The following is a 16,804-nucleotide window of genomic DNA, read 5'->3' as shown; positions in this document are numbered from 1 at the left end:
ATACAGAGAAGAGGGCCAAGGCTTTGAGACGGTCAGTGTAACTTTTATGATTCATGCCATTGATTTTCTTGGTGAGAAACTGTTCTGGTTGTTCAAGTTGTGTCAAGCGTTTGGGCAGGTACATATCAAAGGGTGAAATATACTCAATAACTGGCTTAATAAGATCCCAATATAGTTGAATGATTGCATCCTTTGATCTTGATGTCATACCTGCACAAATAAACTGTGCAATGAAGAACTTTTTTTACAATATTGGATACATGGTAATTGAGGGACAATTCATTGTCTGCATAGGTCCCCAGGCTTCTAACTACTAAATCAATCTTCAGCGGTGTGTTGTCAGCAGTTACAGGGGACATCATGCTTGCTGAAGGATACTATTTATACATTTTCTGGCATTTAGTTTTAGGTCAATGTTTTGACACCAACTATGTGTTTGGGAAATGCTCTCCTGGAGGATCTTGGTGTCATCTGCAGAGTTTATGATGTCATAAAGTTAAAAGACATCTGCAAACTTGGTTAGCCATATTAGCTTTGACCTGAAAAAAGGAAATACCAAAGAGGAGTAGCCTAAGGATTGAACCGTGGGGTACATCATTAGTGACAGGTCTTTTGGAGAATATAGAGTTATCTCCCCTAACTTCTTGGTTTATATTAGTGACTCAGTTTGCTGTCCAACTAGTTACACTATGATTTACAATTAGCTGGGTGAGTTTATCAACTATACCCAATTATGGGATGGTGTCAAACACCTTTGTGTGGTCTAGACATGTTGTGTACACTGATTTTCCCTTCATCCATTTCTTCACTAAACTTTTCAAAGAAGTCACCTATGTTAAGTAGGTAGTATCTTCCCTTAGTAAAACCAAACTGATTACAGTCAAAAGTTTGTAGGTTGCCAATATCCTTATTTTATTAATTCCATAATGATTCTTTTCATAGCCTTACAGATGAGGTTAGGCAGACTTATGGCTCTATAACTACCCAAGTCTGTTGATGTCCACCTTTGTGGAGGGAGATGACTGTGGCTATCCTCTTACTTCTCCAGTACAAAGCCTGTTTGGAGGCTAACACTGAATAGCCTCTGTAGGGGGTTTGGCAGGTTCTGTTTCAGACTGGACAGATAGCATCCTGGTACATTATCTGGCCTCAAAGTAGCATTATTGGCCTTGGACAGGGCTTTGAGGACTTATTCTTGGGAGATTTGAGGGGGTGATCTGGATGTCACTATGTGATCTGGTAATGGGGGGGGGGGTTAGAACTAAATTTATCAGCAAGAAGTATAGGTACGTCCCCTGGGTCTGAGTACGTGATATCACTTACTATTAGCTCTATGCACTGCTGAGCATCGTTTCTAATGTTTCTAACATAGTTAAAGGAGGATTTGTGGTTATAGTTAGCCTGAGTGGCTTTTTTCCCTAGAATCTGGCTTTGGTTGACATGATCAAGGACTAGATTTACTTGTTAAGTTTAGCAAAAATATTTTCCTTAACTAGACAATTTATTTTTCATACAATGAGCTTTTTTCTTTTACTGTAAAGTCTGTTTATATTTGGGTTCCACAATAGGGGGTTAATTTTTAAATTTGGCATTGCATTTATTTTAGATGTATGTATATAGTTATTTACATGTGCATAAAATTTGGTTGTAAAGGATTTCACATGCACAGAGGCATCATCAGGTTAGAAGAGGATGCCAAATTTAGCCAGGCCACCACTCAGTTTTAGTAGAGCAGCTTTAGCATAATTCCTGAATACAGAGTTGCTGGAAGATGCTTCCAGCTTCAGTCTTATGGTGAATGTTACTGATTTATGGTTTGATTTCACTACGGAGGAAGTTACAACTAGTAGGGAGCAATGCTGTCCCACATAGGTGAGAAGCAAGCCCAGGATATTGTTGGCTCTAGTTGGGGTGCAGTCCCCTATAAGGATGTTTTTTGGTTGAATGCACAGGGGATACATAACAGTGAGGTAGACCAAGTGAGATACAGAGGGGGTCCTATAGTTAGTTTTGATGTAATAAGAATTATGTTAACGTTAAGTTGGACATGGAGGAGTTCCAGGTTGGAATTCTAACAAGACTGGGTGTGAAATTTTCTTTTACGAATATAGAAACAATGCCGCCTTTAGTGTCTTCATCTAGTGTGGTACATCTGAACATTTGGTAGGCCTTGAATCCTTGCACTGATGGGGTGCTATGAACCACATGTACATGATGATATATACATCAGTACATTCCAGTGCAAAGAATGCCTGTAGAGAGTAGAGTTTTTTGTTAACACTCAAAAGATTAAGCAGCAATACCTTTATGTTATTTTTGTTATGCTGAGAGGTTTTAAGCCTAAATAAAGGCACTATGGTGAGGGGGGGGGGGCAAGGTTTTTACCAATATACAAAAGCCTTCAGGGGAAAGGTACGGGCAATCGCTGGCAAAGCAGTTAGGAATGTCTTCCATCTACTCCCAGGCTGATGCACATAGGACATCCTTTGAATCACACCATAGATTAAGCCAAATGAAGTCAATAATCATTTGTTTTTATTGAGCATCATTCTTGGTGAAGGTTAAATGCTGCTCAGGGCTAGGTTCATACATGTATTCCAAGTGCTCGATCATGTCTCTCTTCATATAATCCAGGAAGGTACATCTCAGGTTGCCTACTCTGACTGTATAAAATGTGTATGCATGGTGTAAGGACTTGAGTGGACGCACAATGTGGTGAATCCTGTCACCTGACGGGCAACTGACCATGACCCTCTCCTTGCTCATCCTGGAGAGAAGGTGCTTCAGTGTGTCTCACTATGGAATCAGCTATGACTAGGATTTGAGATAGTGTGGAGGTCTGTCTTACGAGCTTCTGAGTTGAGACACTAAGAATTATAAATGCATGTTTTGTGGTGGGTGCAGCCTGAATTGAGTGTTTGAGGTTGATGAGGGTATTATTTTTAGGTTACATTTAGGAGGTCTTTGTGGTTTAGGCAAGTTACTTTTAAGAGTCTCTGCATATGTAGGTCTATGTGTTTGGCTTGAAGTCTGAGTGATATCTACATGTAGGTCTATGTGTTTGGCCTGAAGCCTGAGTGACAGATATAATATGGTGTTGTGTGTTACTGAAAACTTCTTTGCTGTTTCTTTTGGCTATATGCGAGAACTTTGCTTCCAATAACATTGTATAACTACATCTCTCACACACTGCGTCAATTTAGTTAAGTATTAGGTGGTTGTCAGTATTTTTTTTATTTTGTAGTAATTGCTACACTGTCTCAGGATGCCCATTTCAACTAAGCTGGCTACACAAATAGTTGGAAGGCACAAATTAATGGTTCCAGAAGTTTATTAATGTAAGCTACAGGGGAAGTGGCACAGTAGGGTTGGAGATGACTTACAGAAATGTTGCGATATACCTCTTGCACCAAATAAGTGGCTCTTCATGCAACTACTGACTGTTTTTAAAAATTAATTTACGGAGAAGGTTATATAAGATAAGTTAAGGTTACATGTGCAACTTTTAACAGCACAGAAATATAACAAATTTCAAACGAGCCCACTGGCCAATGGTAAAACAGCACAATTCAAGGTTCCACTAGCAAGTAGATGTCTAGAAATGGCTTGGTTTTCCTATAGTCTGTTACAGATTACAATAAATGCCAAAATAAGTGCAGACATATTTCAATAACTCAGTAAGAAATGCAAAAGTGCTCATCCTAGGTGTTTCTAGCCAGATACAAAGTAAAATTTGGTATAGAATAGCGTCAACAGTGTGATTGCTTAGCATTGCTCAACTCTGAGCGAATGAGCAGAAGGCTGCACAAATGTGAACAACTTAGAAGAGCAATGAAAAAAATATATCAAACAAGCCCATCGGTGAATAGCAAAACAGCATAATACAAGGTTCCACTAGGAATCAGAGGCCCAGAAATGGTTTAGCTCTTCCTCTACTCCCATTATGGTTTTGGCAAAGTAATTCTGGCTCAGCCCACAATAAATTCCAAAACTGCTGCATAGTTATTTCAGTAACTCAGTAAGAAAGTCAAATCTGGTATAGAACAGTCTCAGTCAATAGTGTGGTTGCTTAACGTTTCTGAGCTCTGAGTGAATGTGAATACCAAACCGCCACATGAAATGTCTCAAAAGCTCAACGTCTGAGGCAAGAGCTGAATAATTTATTATGTAATGTTGCCTAGATTATAAGATATATAACAAAACACGTGATGTACAATGTCTGTAAATGTGAACTTAACATGGTTTGACTACTTTTATATAAATATACGTTTGCCTATGTCACAAATGACAATTCAATAAAGGTGTTCAGAAAAAATATATATATATTCAGTGATAATATGTAGCAGGCTTCCTTGACAATTCCAAGGAGATTATATTTTGAATTTGAGTAAAAAATGCTCTCTAGGATTACCATTCCACACGAAAGGAATATAATGTAACTTTGCAACCTAGCATTCTTATGATGTATTCCTGGTGGTGGTGTCTATAATTGACATAGTTTTATCACTGAGTAAGTTTCACATTTTCTAGCAAAACATCTTTAAACAGATCTAGATATTCAGCTATCTGAGCTTCTAGGTGCAAATGGTACAAAATCTCATACTTTCTCACCCCTAGAGCTTGCAATACCTTAGTTAAAAATGTATTTATATTTAAAATCTAATATGTGCTCTACCTTGTAACCTTTCATTCTAGCTCAAACACATGTAAAATAGAAACTACTATAAACAAAATCTACCGAGGTGTTCTTTTTGCAGAACCACAAACTCATCACTGCCAACTTTTACAATGGTGTAACTGGCTACCTGTAAATGATAGCCACATTTCTAATTAGATGTCAGATGTACAAGGTGTTACACAAGGGACACTGGCACCCTCACCCAAAAACAAAACTACAAATTAAGCAGCCTAACAACAGAGAGACAGAGAGAGAGAGAGAGACAGCATTACTCTAATTAGACCTTGTTTTAAACTCTTCATAGCAGAAAGAGTTTTATTTAGGCTAGACCCAGCTGTTTAGAATCAGCTACCTGCAGAAGTGAAGAAGCAAAAGGTGCTTTAATTACTTAGAAACAAACTAAAGGAGCAACTGTCTAAGGAAAGCAAATGCTCCTGCTTTTGGGACAATGGGTAGTCCTTGCTGCTCACGCTGTGGTCACATTTTTCTTTCAAAGATATACTTTGAACAAATAATCATTAGTTCAATGCCTATCTTAATTGTACATACTGTAAATAACCTCATTTGAATTTACAATTGAAAATAACATGCAGATGTATTGTCTCTATTATGTTACTGTATTACGTATGTATCTCTCTATGTATTCGTTATTCTGTGTATAATTTTCTGTTTGCATCTTGCACTATGGTGCCCAGGTCTGTCAACCAGTCCACTTACCTGGTTATTAAACTGAAATAAATAAATGGATAAAAGGTAATGGAAAAGATGCATCTTGAAATTCTTTTGGGGTATGAATTCAAATTTCCCAGTAAGCTCAAGCCCAAATACAAAAAAAAAAAAAAAAAAATCATTTCAACTTTTGCTTTCAGTCAGATTATGTAACTTTTCATTGTTATGGCATGCATTTCCTTTTAGAAGGCGGAATAGTTTACATGAATAGTCTGCATGAGGGAGGAACTGAAATAGCTGCTTTGTGGTATGTTGTGAATGAAATAATGATGCCCATGTTTTAACTTTCAGAATTAATTTAATTTCAAAGCATGTTTGCTACAAACGCCATCCTACTCAGTTCAAAACCAAGTCTTTCTTTTTCTCATGGGGCAAAAGTCGTATTACGTAAACTTATAAATATATTGTAAAGTTGTAATATCAAAACTAAAACCCCAGTTTGTTTTCATTAAAAGTGATGTTTTCAAACATTTGAAGTTTTCAGACTAATGAAGAAAAAAAAAAAAAACATTACTGGGAAATTCGAAGTAGTTTTTCTTGGGGGGGTGGTAATGTTTGTATGAAAATGTTAACAACTGCTATCACTTGATCACAGTTAAACAGTCACTGATGTAACTCCTAGAAGTTACCACCCCGAAGAAAAACTATTTAGGACTAGGCTTGTTCTTTCTCTCTCACACACACAAGCAGTGACAAGGCAACCAGCTAATCATTTCAACTTTTGCTTTCAGTCAGATTATTAGACAATCAGCTAAGCTTTGACTACCACATTGATCTTTCCATCAAGACTGTTAATAAAAAAATAGGTGCCCTCTACAGACTAAAGCCTTTTCTTACTGCCACTACCCGAGTGTCTCTCGCCCAAACTCACCTCATCTCCACACTATTGTATGCCTCTCCATCTTTTATCAACCTTTCAAGAGCTAACCTTCAAAAACTTAACACAGCATACCATAGTATTGCCAGGTTTGCCACAGGTTCCCCTTTCCGTACTCATCACTGTCTCAATCTAAAAAAACTCAATTGGCTAGAACTTCAGAACATAATACTTCTACAACAATTAGTCATCACTTATAAAATTCTACATTACCCATCCAACACACCCATACTTAATAACCTCATCACCCCATATAAAAATCTCACTTCCCTTCGCTCAGCCAGTAAGCTTCTAGTAACTACTCTCAAATCCCACAATAAAGCAGGTGACTCCTTATTTGCCAACACTGTAGGATCATATTGGAACAAACTTCCCATACACCTGACCACCCTAGGCTCATCTCACCTTTTCAAAAAACAAATAAGAAACCACTTACAAACCCACTGGCTATGCCCATGCTCTAATCCCGACTGAGCTCAGCAAAATATTCCCCTATTTCTAGTCCCCCCCCCTTTTTTCACTCCTACTGGTTGTTCTCAACCTTTGATTATCCCTATCCTGACCCACCTGCAGAACTTTTTTTTTCACTTTTTGCTCCTACTATATGCTATAACTGTGCAATTTGTCATCTCTTCTTTTTCTAGCTTTATGCAAATCTCTTCTATGCTTATCTCGCTCCTATACTAGTGCTCTGGCATAAGTTGTTCTATTCTAAATTGTAAATAGTGTAAAGTTTATTTGACTCTCTATCTGTCAGTTTATTTCAATTCTTCTTCCCTTACGAGTCAGTGTCATTATAGCAATTACTACTAAATAATGTTGCCTCTCCATTGTTTTTTTTTCTTGTTATAATACCTCTGCATTTCTCTACACCAATAACAACTTTGTCCTTTATTTGCTTGTATGTTTACATTTTTTTGTATGATTGGTTCTGTGTTGATTGTTATTTTGATTGTTGTTCTTTTTATTGTAATTTTACTAGTCTGTTAATGGAGCTTTTCTCCTCGGGCCTCTGCTGAAAATGGACAATGTATCCAGCCAGACTAGCCCGGTTAACAAATGTAAAATAAATAAATAAATAAATAAATTTACACGGAAATTTAGTATAATAATCAGTTGTTTTCACATAAAGAATGCCTCCCAACCCCCAAAAATACTTTCTGACAAGATTCACCTCTGATATTTGAGCATGGTCATGTGAAAGAAATTCTGGCTAAAGTAACGCATTTTATCCCATTTCTCTCTCTCAAGCACTCAGCTTCACACATTGGCCCTAACAAGTCAGGTATACAATCACCTGCTTGAAAACTGATTGTAGGAATCAACTGATTTCAAACTCAGTCTGCCTCAGCATCCCCTAAAATAATTACTTCTGACTGAGTTCACCTCTAGTAATCAAGTGAAAACCATTCCTGGCATGGTAATGCATTTCAGCTCATTTTACACACACATACAAACTCCCCATTGCAAGCCATAATACTGTATGACTGCTGCAACATAATGTGGAATCAAAGTAATACTTATCACTGGAAACAATTAATGGATTACGTCTAGCTACCTGTCATCTTATTTGGCAACCATCACAACATCATGCCTCTGCAGCTCTGGTCACTCATTTTTAAAATCTACAACAAATTATTTCTTATTGCTGTGGGTAATATATTCTTTCAGCACTGACCAATGACTCTTCTATATTGTGTCCTACAAGGAGTAGTATCTGCTGCTCAGTATTTATACAGCATCTCCACCAATCACTGTTTAAAAAAAAGGAAAAGATGGACCATTGCTGCAACCAAACAGCATGTTTGAATTACATGCCCACAGAGAAATGAATAATGATGGGATAAAACTCAGGACCATAGCATGCAGATTCTTAATCCTCTACAATAAACTAGAAGATTATACTGAAAAACTACCAGTGAGATCCTTCTAACCTTTGGTAATCCTTTTGTAACTGATGAGAAATCACTATAAAAACACTGACACTGCTTCCATCTAAGCAACAAAAGCCACTACTTATATTGCATAATAATGTAGCTGAGGTATGATAAGGAAACAGTACGAAATGCAATACTGTGGCTAGACGTTTCACTTAATCTAAGAAAACACTTCTACACACTGACTGTGCTGGGGGGAGACGGGTGGAGTGCAGCTATATAAGTTAAACCTACCATAACAGTTGATGCTCTAATGATCAATGCTGCAGTAGTCTTAACTACATGAGTGATATCCTGCTAATGATACAATAGCCAGCCAGCTTCCAAAGCTTCAGAGCACTTTTGATACTCCAAAGGGCAATTTATGTTTCTGGTAAATATTTTACTATGTATATATATATATATATATATATATATATATATATATATATATATATATACATATACATACATATATATATATATATATATATACACACACACACACACACATATACCTTTAACTTTAACATTTTACATTTTTATAATCAAAAATTAAAGACAGGAAAGTAGAACTACATTGGGCAAATGATTTTATGGCACAGTGATGGCTTGCCACCCAGTGTGTAAAGGAAACATCTAAAGGTCCTTTGTTATTGTTATGAGTGAAGACACAAATTTAAAAACTTTTGATTCCAAGCATCTCAAAAAAATTTCAGGGCCATTCTTACAGCAGACATGAATTCCGGGCCAGAAATGCAAAGAATAAAGTCTAACTATGTTAAATCCACATGCAATGGCTTATCACCATATCACATTTTGCCCTTAACTTTTGTTATCATTCATCTTCATTCAGATTATCCGCACTTTCTGTATAAACATCTAAAAAACACCAAGCGACCAAGCATTAAAAGCTCACCACTCCACAAATGGTGCACTTAGGTGGTATGGCTACTGCTTCAACCTAATTTTTAAACAGGCACACGCGCACACACACGCAGCAGTTTCATTTTCAAAAATGATATTACAATTTAAAACACACATGCACACAGACATGCACAGAGTTATGTGTATGTATATGTATATCTTGACATACATATTTATATATACAAACAAATAAACATATAGATATAATACAAAGCATGAAACAGGGTCATTCCAAGGACTGACTTTGCAACACTGGGACTGTTAAGAATCACAAAGATAGACTAGCATTGTTCACATTTGGTAGACACAAAAACTACCTTGCAAGACTAATGCTTCTTGATCCTATAATCTGTGAAACGTACCACTCCTACAATATATGTTCTGCCACAAAGAGTAGCATGAGAGTTGTATAAAAAGTAAAATTCTAGTATATTTATATATGACAAACAATCTTCATAGTCTATTTCATGACTTCATTATTGGCTTTCTGAATAGAGAAATCAAACAACTCTGTACTTCATGAGGTACCATAGCCATACCCTCATTTCCAATTTAAGTGTTAAGAAAATACCTGAATGTACCTTTGCCTTTAGCCAGCCAACTGCATACAATGTACCTAGCCAAAGTTAAGTTTAAAATATGTCTTTTGCCTTCTAAACATTGGAAAAACTGTTAAACCATTAATGAGCTACTCTCTAGAAAAACTACTGCACTCCATTTCAAAGCTCTCTTAGCTTATGTTCTACACTACCCCTTTAAAAGTTGGAGGGTGAGGAATTTCACCGTCTGTTCACTCAGTACCTGATCACGGACATTCTTGTCAGGGTCAATGGTGAGAGTACACAAGACTGGCAAGATTTTAAAAGCACAGTCATTCATTGAGAAGAAGTTATGAGTAGCGGCAAAGCCCAGCACACCTGCTGCTCTGGAAGGTGCAAATGGATCCTTTGTAGCACGGCAGAAGGCTGAAATTAAAACCCTATGACGAGTCTGAAAAAGAAAAAAACATGAGAGAAACAAAAACATTAAGTACAGGAAGTCTAAATGAATAACTTAAGAGATCATTAAAACAATTCTTCAGTACTGGGATTGGTTGCTTTCCTGTTCATTTACTCATCATCCACAAAAATTCCACCACAAAATTCTGCCAGTAATATTGATTTGCCCTGCTCTGCTGAAATGCAATAGGCTCTAGTATCATTAAAGGCAAGATGCGGCTCAGAAGCTATAGCAGAAACCTAATCAAAGTAACACACCACTAGTAATTTAGCTCTGCACTACTGCATTTTATTAGCTAAATAAAATCTTTCACTTGGATATGTGGAATGTATGTGCCAATAACGTACCCTCCAACTTCCTGCTGCAACAGCACCAAATTTATGTTATGAACCACGCCTTATGTAGCCATTAGCTTTTTAGTGGGATGAAGAGCAGTCACCTAAAATGTAGTTTATCATCCAGTGCATCTCTACTAACTTAATTTTCTTACAAACCTCAGGCACAAATGCAGTAAGTAGAAACATTGCCACCATGCTGTATAAATGACAATTATGATACTTAAATCTTGAAAATGCTGCTGTCCTGGTTACTAGCACCTAACTTTAAACACCCTGGATTCCTAAAGTTGTACCCCTCCTACAGCAGGGAATGTATGTAAGTGAAATCAGCTGCACTGGCCCTTACTCATCTAGTAAATGTTAAAAGAGTAAAAGCAGTTTGTACCACCCCCTCCAAAAAAAAAAAAAATCTGGTTACACTGCTCAGTGGTAATGTGGTGATAACTACTTACTACCAACAATCTGCTTTAGGCCTTCCCTATGGAAAGCACACTAATGAAAATAATACTGACATCCTGCTGAACAACTTTAGCCTTGAAGCCTTCAGGGCCATGGACATGGACATTAAAGTTTCAGCACATTAATGGGCCATCAGTCTACTAGGGCTCTCCCAGTAAAGTCTGCATGTTCAGTTATTTACAACTAACATTTTCCCTGTTTTTTTTTTTTAGATCAAGATGCCATGAGTTCTTGGGGTCCCCCTCACACAGTGCTCAGGTATGTGCAGCCAGACATACCAGAGTACTCATGAGAGTCTGTGCTCAGAGCAGCATCAGTAGTTGAGGCACGCTGGAGCTAGAAACCATTTACTGCTCCTTATACTTCAAGAAGATGGCATGCTCTTTCACAAGCAAAAGGACAGTGGCACAGAAAAATAACAGCTAGTGTTTTGGACATTCTATCCCTTGCTGCAGTGCTTGCTATGAACTATATCGGTTTTCTGTGCCCCTGCTTCCTCATCTCTTCATACCATAGAAGCCACAGAGCAGTACAAGCACACATCCAAGCTACTACATAAAAGCCACATGCAAGACTATGTGCTTTGCCTATTATTTAAAAACAATCTATCTGCTGTTCTGAGCAGTAAATAACTACAAAAGTAAATTAAATTTTGTGCACACTGCTGGATAGTGCAGGAATGACAGAAAAGACATAGGTTGCACTTTTTTTTCCCCTAAGGAACATCCATATTGTCAATGAAGCAGTGATAAATATCAACGTGTACAATGTCAAACAATACTCAGTTGCTCTACTTACACATTTTAGTTGTAAATATGTGTGTGTGTGCGCGTGTGTATATATATATATATATATATGTATATATATATATATATATATATATATATATATATATATATGTGTGTGTGTGCGCGTGTGTGTGTGTACACACACACACACATATCTATGCATACCCACACCAGTAAATATGCCAGAATGTATATGAACTGCAACCTCAGTTCTGTTCAAGTATAGTACAGTTGCATAACAACTTACTATAACAGTAGATGTCCTACTGATCACTGTTGCAGTGTTCCAAACAAATGGGCTACTGCCACGGACATCCTGGACTGGGGTATCAATGTCTAAACCTTCCATGAGTTACATGCCTGACATATGACCTCAGCCTGTAAGCGGAGGGGTACATAAACAGACACATGAGCATAAATCCTCAGAATACCTCCATACCAGCAGCATGAAGACATCTGGGAAGAAACTAGCCAGCTAGGAGGGGAAGAAACAGAAAATAAGATGTGTCCCTGGGTCCTAGGGGCTGCCAGACAGGGTAGCAGAGTAAAAATGGAATGATTCAGATGAAAAGAAGGGAAAGATGGGTGGGAAGGAATACTGTAACAGTGATCACGACATCTACTGTTATGGTAAGTTCTTTACACAACTGTAATATGTTCGGAGTGAAATCACTACCGCAGTATTCACAAAGGTTAAGGGAGTTAGAGAGTGGACAGTTGAGAAGTGTGAGAACTAAGAGGCCAGAAATGACTGACCTAGCAAAGGCAGTGATAGACTTGGAAAAGGTCTACTCTGCAGTATTTGGTGAAAGTGGGAAATGACGACCAGGTAGCTGCTTCCAGGACAGTTCTGGAATCTAACCCTTGTGGAAAGCTCCAGAGGAGGTCACTGCTCTTGCAGAATGGGCCGTTGGGAAAGATGGCAAGGATTTGCCATAAGTGCTGCAAAAAAGAAATGGACCTAACAATCCAGCTAGCAATATTTTGTTTGGGCATTGTCTGGCCCAGCTTAGAGTCCACAAAAGAAATAAAGAGTTGGTCTGATTTGTGAACAGACTTAGTCTTGTCCATGTAAAATATGAGCAATCTATGCACATCCAGGGAATGCAGCATTCTTCTTCCTCTGTTCTGAAGGCTGGGAAAGAAGGTGGACAGGTTGATAGCCTGATTGAGGGATATCTCATTTACCAGTTTAGGCATGAAGGAGGGACTAACCCTCTGCCCTTATGGAAAATAAGGAAAGGAGGAATGTATGAAGCTCTGAGACCTGTCTCACAGAAATGACAGCCAGCGACCAAATGGTCTTCCAGGTGTAGAATTTCAGATAGGAGGACGCAGCTGGCTCAAAGGGAGATGGAGTCAATTTTTTTTGTTTTAACAAATGAATATGCCAAACCACCTTTCATGAGCTCACACAAATAAGATAAAAGAAGAAGCAGCAGCTCTCTGTTTATGGGATCCCTATTTTTAGCTTGATATTAGAATAAAAATCTCTTCCATTTGGCTATGTGGGAATTTCAGCTAGTCAGTCTCCTTGCCTCCTAGAGCACACAAAGCACGTTCTCAGAAAACTGTTGTCTGGAATGATCAGAATCCTATCATCCACAGAGTTAGGCTGAGGGATGACAGGATGAGTTGAAGCAATAAGCCTTTCTGTTGTGTGATCATGTCCACTTTGTGGGGTAGCTTGTAGTGATTTCCCCTGGTTTGGCTAAAAGGGAGTCACTAGTAAAATTCTTTTTTTTTTTGTTTTATGGATTTTTAGTAAGAATTTTGGTAGCACAGAAAGTGTAGGAAATGCATTTAGAAACTCTCCTCTTCACTGGAAAAACAAGGCATTCATATCCATCATTCAACTTTGGGGACAAGGAATCCTTGTGCAGAAAAGAGGGAGTTACTGTTGCTCTCTGAGGCAAATAAGTCTATCTGTGGAGCAGCCCACCTGTGGACTACATCTCGGAAGACCTTATTATTGAGTATCCATTCCTGGAAGTCTTTGATGGACCTGCTGAAGGACTCTGCCAGGACATTGCCCTGGGAGAGAATGTAAACTGCTTGAAAGGACATGTTTACCTTGGTGGCCAGGTCGCAAGCAATCTGAGCCAACCTGCACAATTGGTAGGATCTTGTCCATCCTTGCCTGTTTATGTACTACATGACTGGTGTGTTGTCTGTGAATACTATTAGATGTCCTGGTTTCCAGAGATGGGAGAAGACTTGTAGTGTATGAATGAGCACACTCATCTCTTTCAGTTTTGTGTGTTCTGACCTGAGGTCAGTTTGACAACAACCCTGAACCTTGCGAGTCCCTCTCCATGCCCCCATGGCTCATCAAAGGTATCTGTGTGCAGTGCTCGACAAGGAGGCTGCACCTTGAATGGCAGACTCAAAGTGAGGTTCACCTGTATCAACCACCAAAGGATTTCCCTCTTGAGACAAGGTATGAGAGAGACTGTGTGTTCAAGGGGTGAGAGTGTTGGGACTATACATTTTTCAGGTACTACTGTATTTTCCTCATACACAAACTGCAAGTGGAAACACAGGGATGGCTGCTGCCACATAAAGTACAGTTTTGTACCTACCATAAATGTAGATGTTCGAAGATCCACATTGCTGCAGTCCTTACATATGGGTAGTCCGCTGTCCTCGGTCGGCCCGAATACCAAAGTATTAGGCTGACGTCGGTCATGGGCGCTCAGATCTGACATCAGAGCGTCAGGGTATTAAAGCGCATGACCATCGTCATATCCTCAGTCTTTTCTTGCCCCAGATGTCAGAAGGCCCTAAAAAGAAAGGCCACAGCCAAAAATAGAATCCTTTCCAAAAGACACATACAAATAACAGCTACCACCCAAACCATACAACCATTCCAAACTACAGAGGGGAAGGAGGGAGGGTAAATTGGACTGCAGCAATGTGGATCTTCGAACATCTACATTTATGGTAGGTACAAAACTGTACTATGTTCTTCATCTCACATTGCTGCAGTCCTTACATATGGGTAGAATCCCAAAGCAGAGGTAAAGGGAGGCTGGCAAAATCATAAAGCATTGGGAGCTGCCAGAATGCCCTGTAAGATTGCAGTGGCAAATCCAGCCCTAGATTTGGAATAAAGAGGAAGGTGGTAATGTTTAGAAAAAGTATGCACTGAACTCCAAATAGCTGCTTCCAAAATATCTTTAGTAGCTACTCCCCTTAAAAAAGCTGTAGAAGTGGCAGTTGCCCTAGTGGAGTGAGGTCTGATTCCAGCCAGAATCTCCTTACCATGATGAGAGTAACAAAAAGTAATACAAAAGCCAATCCACTTAGAAATAGTTTGTTTTGAAACAGGTTTCCCCTGAGAACCCAAAGCAAAAGAAACAAACAACTGCTGAGACTGTCTGAACCCTTTAGTCCTGCTCAAATAATAACGCAACTGCCTGTGAATATCCAAAGTGTGCAAAATTTTCTCCCCTTTATTTTGGGGATCCGCATAAAAAGTAGGCAAATGAATTGATTGGTTCAAGGCCACATTTGAAACTACTTTAGGCATAAAAGTAGGATTAGTACGCAGAGATACCCTATCCTTATGAAAAATTAGGAAGGGTTCAACTGCCATAAGAGCCTGTAATTCAGAAACCCTTCTAGCAGACGTAATGGCCAACAAAAAAGCAGTCTTCCAAGACAAAAACTTTAACTCAGCAGTAGCTGCAGGTTCAAAAGGAGGTAAAGTAAGTTTCTCCAACACAAAATTGAGATCCCAGGCAGGAGTAGGAGCTCTACGTGGGGGTCTTATGTTCTTTGCCCCTCTAAGAAATTGCTTAAACAAAGGATGAGAGAATAGTGGAGGGTCACAGTCATAGTGAGCAGAAATGGCTGCAGCATGAACTTTTATAGAGGAGAAAGACAAATCCTTGTCTAATAATTCTGTAAGATATTGAAGAGAAACACTTAAATCAGGCCTGGAAACATCAAAGCCCTTTGCTTTGCTCCAAATTAAAAATCTCCTCCATTTATCAGCATAAACTTTCCTTGTATTAGGTCTTCTGGCCTCCAAAATAACATTCAAAACTTGTTGTGGAAGCTGCGACCCTCCTGGTTCTAGAACAGAATATGCCAGGCTGTTAGATGCAGGGACTGAATCCTGACATTGAGGAAATGATTGCCCTCCTGAGACAAAAGGTGCGGAATCGAAGGCAAAGGCCATGGAGGCTCCCGTACTAAACTCCTCAGCAGAGGGTACCAGTGCTGTCGAGGCCAATCTGGAGCTATTAGAATCATGGAGGGCTTGTCTTGTCTGACCTTCAAGAGTACCTTGGGGAGGAGAGGCAGAGGCGGAAAGGCATAGACGTGAAGATTGCTCCAACTGAATGATAGAGCATCCATTTTCCAAGCTGTGGGATGAAACATTTTTGTGCAAAACTTTGGCAACTGGAAATTTAGTGGAGAAGCGAACAGATCTATGTCTGGAGTTCCCCATATCACTGTCAATCTTCGAAATACATGAGGATCCAATTTCCACTCGTGGGGATCCACTATCTGTCTGCTCAAAACATCTGCTAAGGAGTTCTGTGCTCCTGGTAGAAACCTTGCCTGAAGATTGAGGTGCAAACTGAGAGCAGTCTCCCACAAAATCATTGCTTGCCTGCAAAGAGGGTAGAATGGGTTCCCCTTGCTTGTTGATGTACCACATGACAGTTGTGTTGTCTGTTAGAATCAACACTTGCCCTGGGTGAAGTAAATCCTTGAAAGCCATCAATGCAAATTGGACTGCTAACATCTCCTTCAAGTTGATATGTAAATGTTGAAGTCTGGCAGGCCACGTGTCTTGAACCCATTTTCCATTGAGGTGTGCTCCCCAAGCCTTGTCCGAGGCATCTGTCGTTAAAATCTGACTCGCCTCTGGTCGGGTCACAGAGAGTCCCTTGTTTAGGTGACATTCCTGAGCCCACCACAAAAATTCCTTTTGAATGCAAGGTATTATTTGAATGACAGTGTCCAGATCTTGGCAGTGCTGTGTCCATACATTTTTGAGATACCATTGTAGCTTCCTCATATGCAGTTTGGCATTGGGAAGCACCAGAATACAAGATGTCATGAACCCCAAGGCTTGA

General features: G+C 39.1%; 1 protein-coding gene across 1 annotated transcript in view; it reads right to left on the bottom strand.

Annotated features, from left to right (window-relative positions):
• SCYL1 (SCY1 like pseudokinase 1) overlaps window positions 1-16,804 on the bottom strand; it is a 1,581,020-nt gene that overhangs the window by 379,282 nt on the left and 1,184,934 nt on the right. The window contains exon 11 of the mRNA XM_044075764.1: window positions 9,929-10,117. Coding sequence (XP_043931699.1) covers window positions 9,929-10,117 — 189 coding nt within the window. The remainder of the gene's footprint in view (window positions 1-9,928; window positions 10,118-16,804) is intronic.

Source organism: Protopterus annectens, chromosome 6.part1 (genome assembly GCF_019279795.1).
Source record: "Protopterus annectens isolate FY-2018-M chromosome 6.part1, PAN1.0, whole genome shotgun sequence".
NCBI classification, from domain to species: Eukaryota; Metazoa; Chordata; order Ceratodontiformes; family Protopteridae; genus Protopterus; species Protopterus annectens.
Note: the sequence above shows the minus strand (reverse complement) of the source record. Positions and strands in the feature narration are given on the sequence as shown.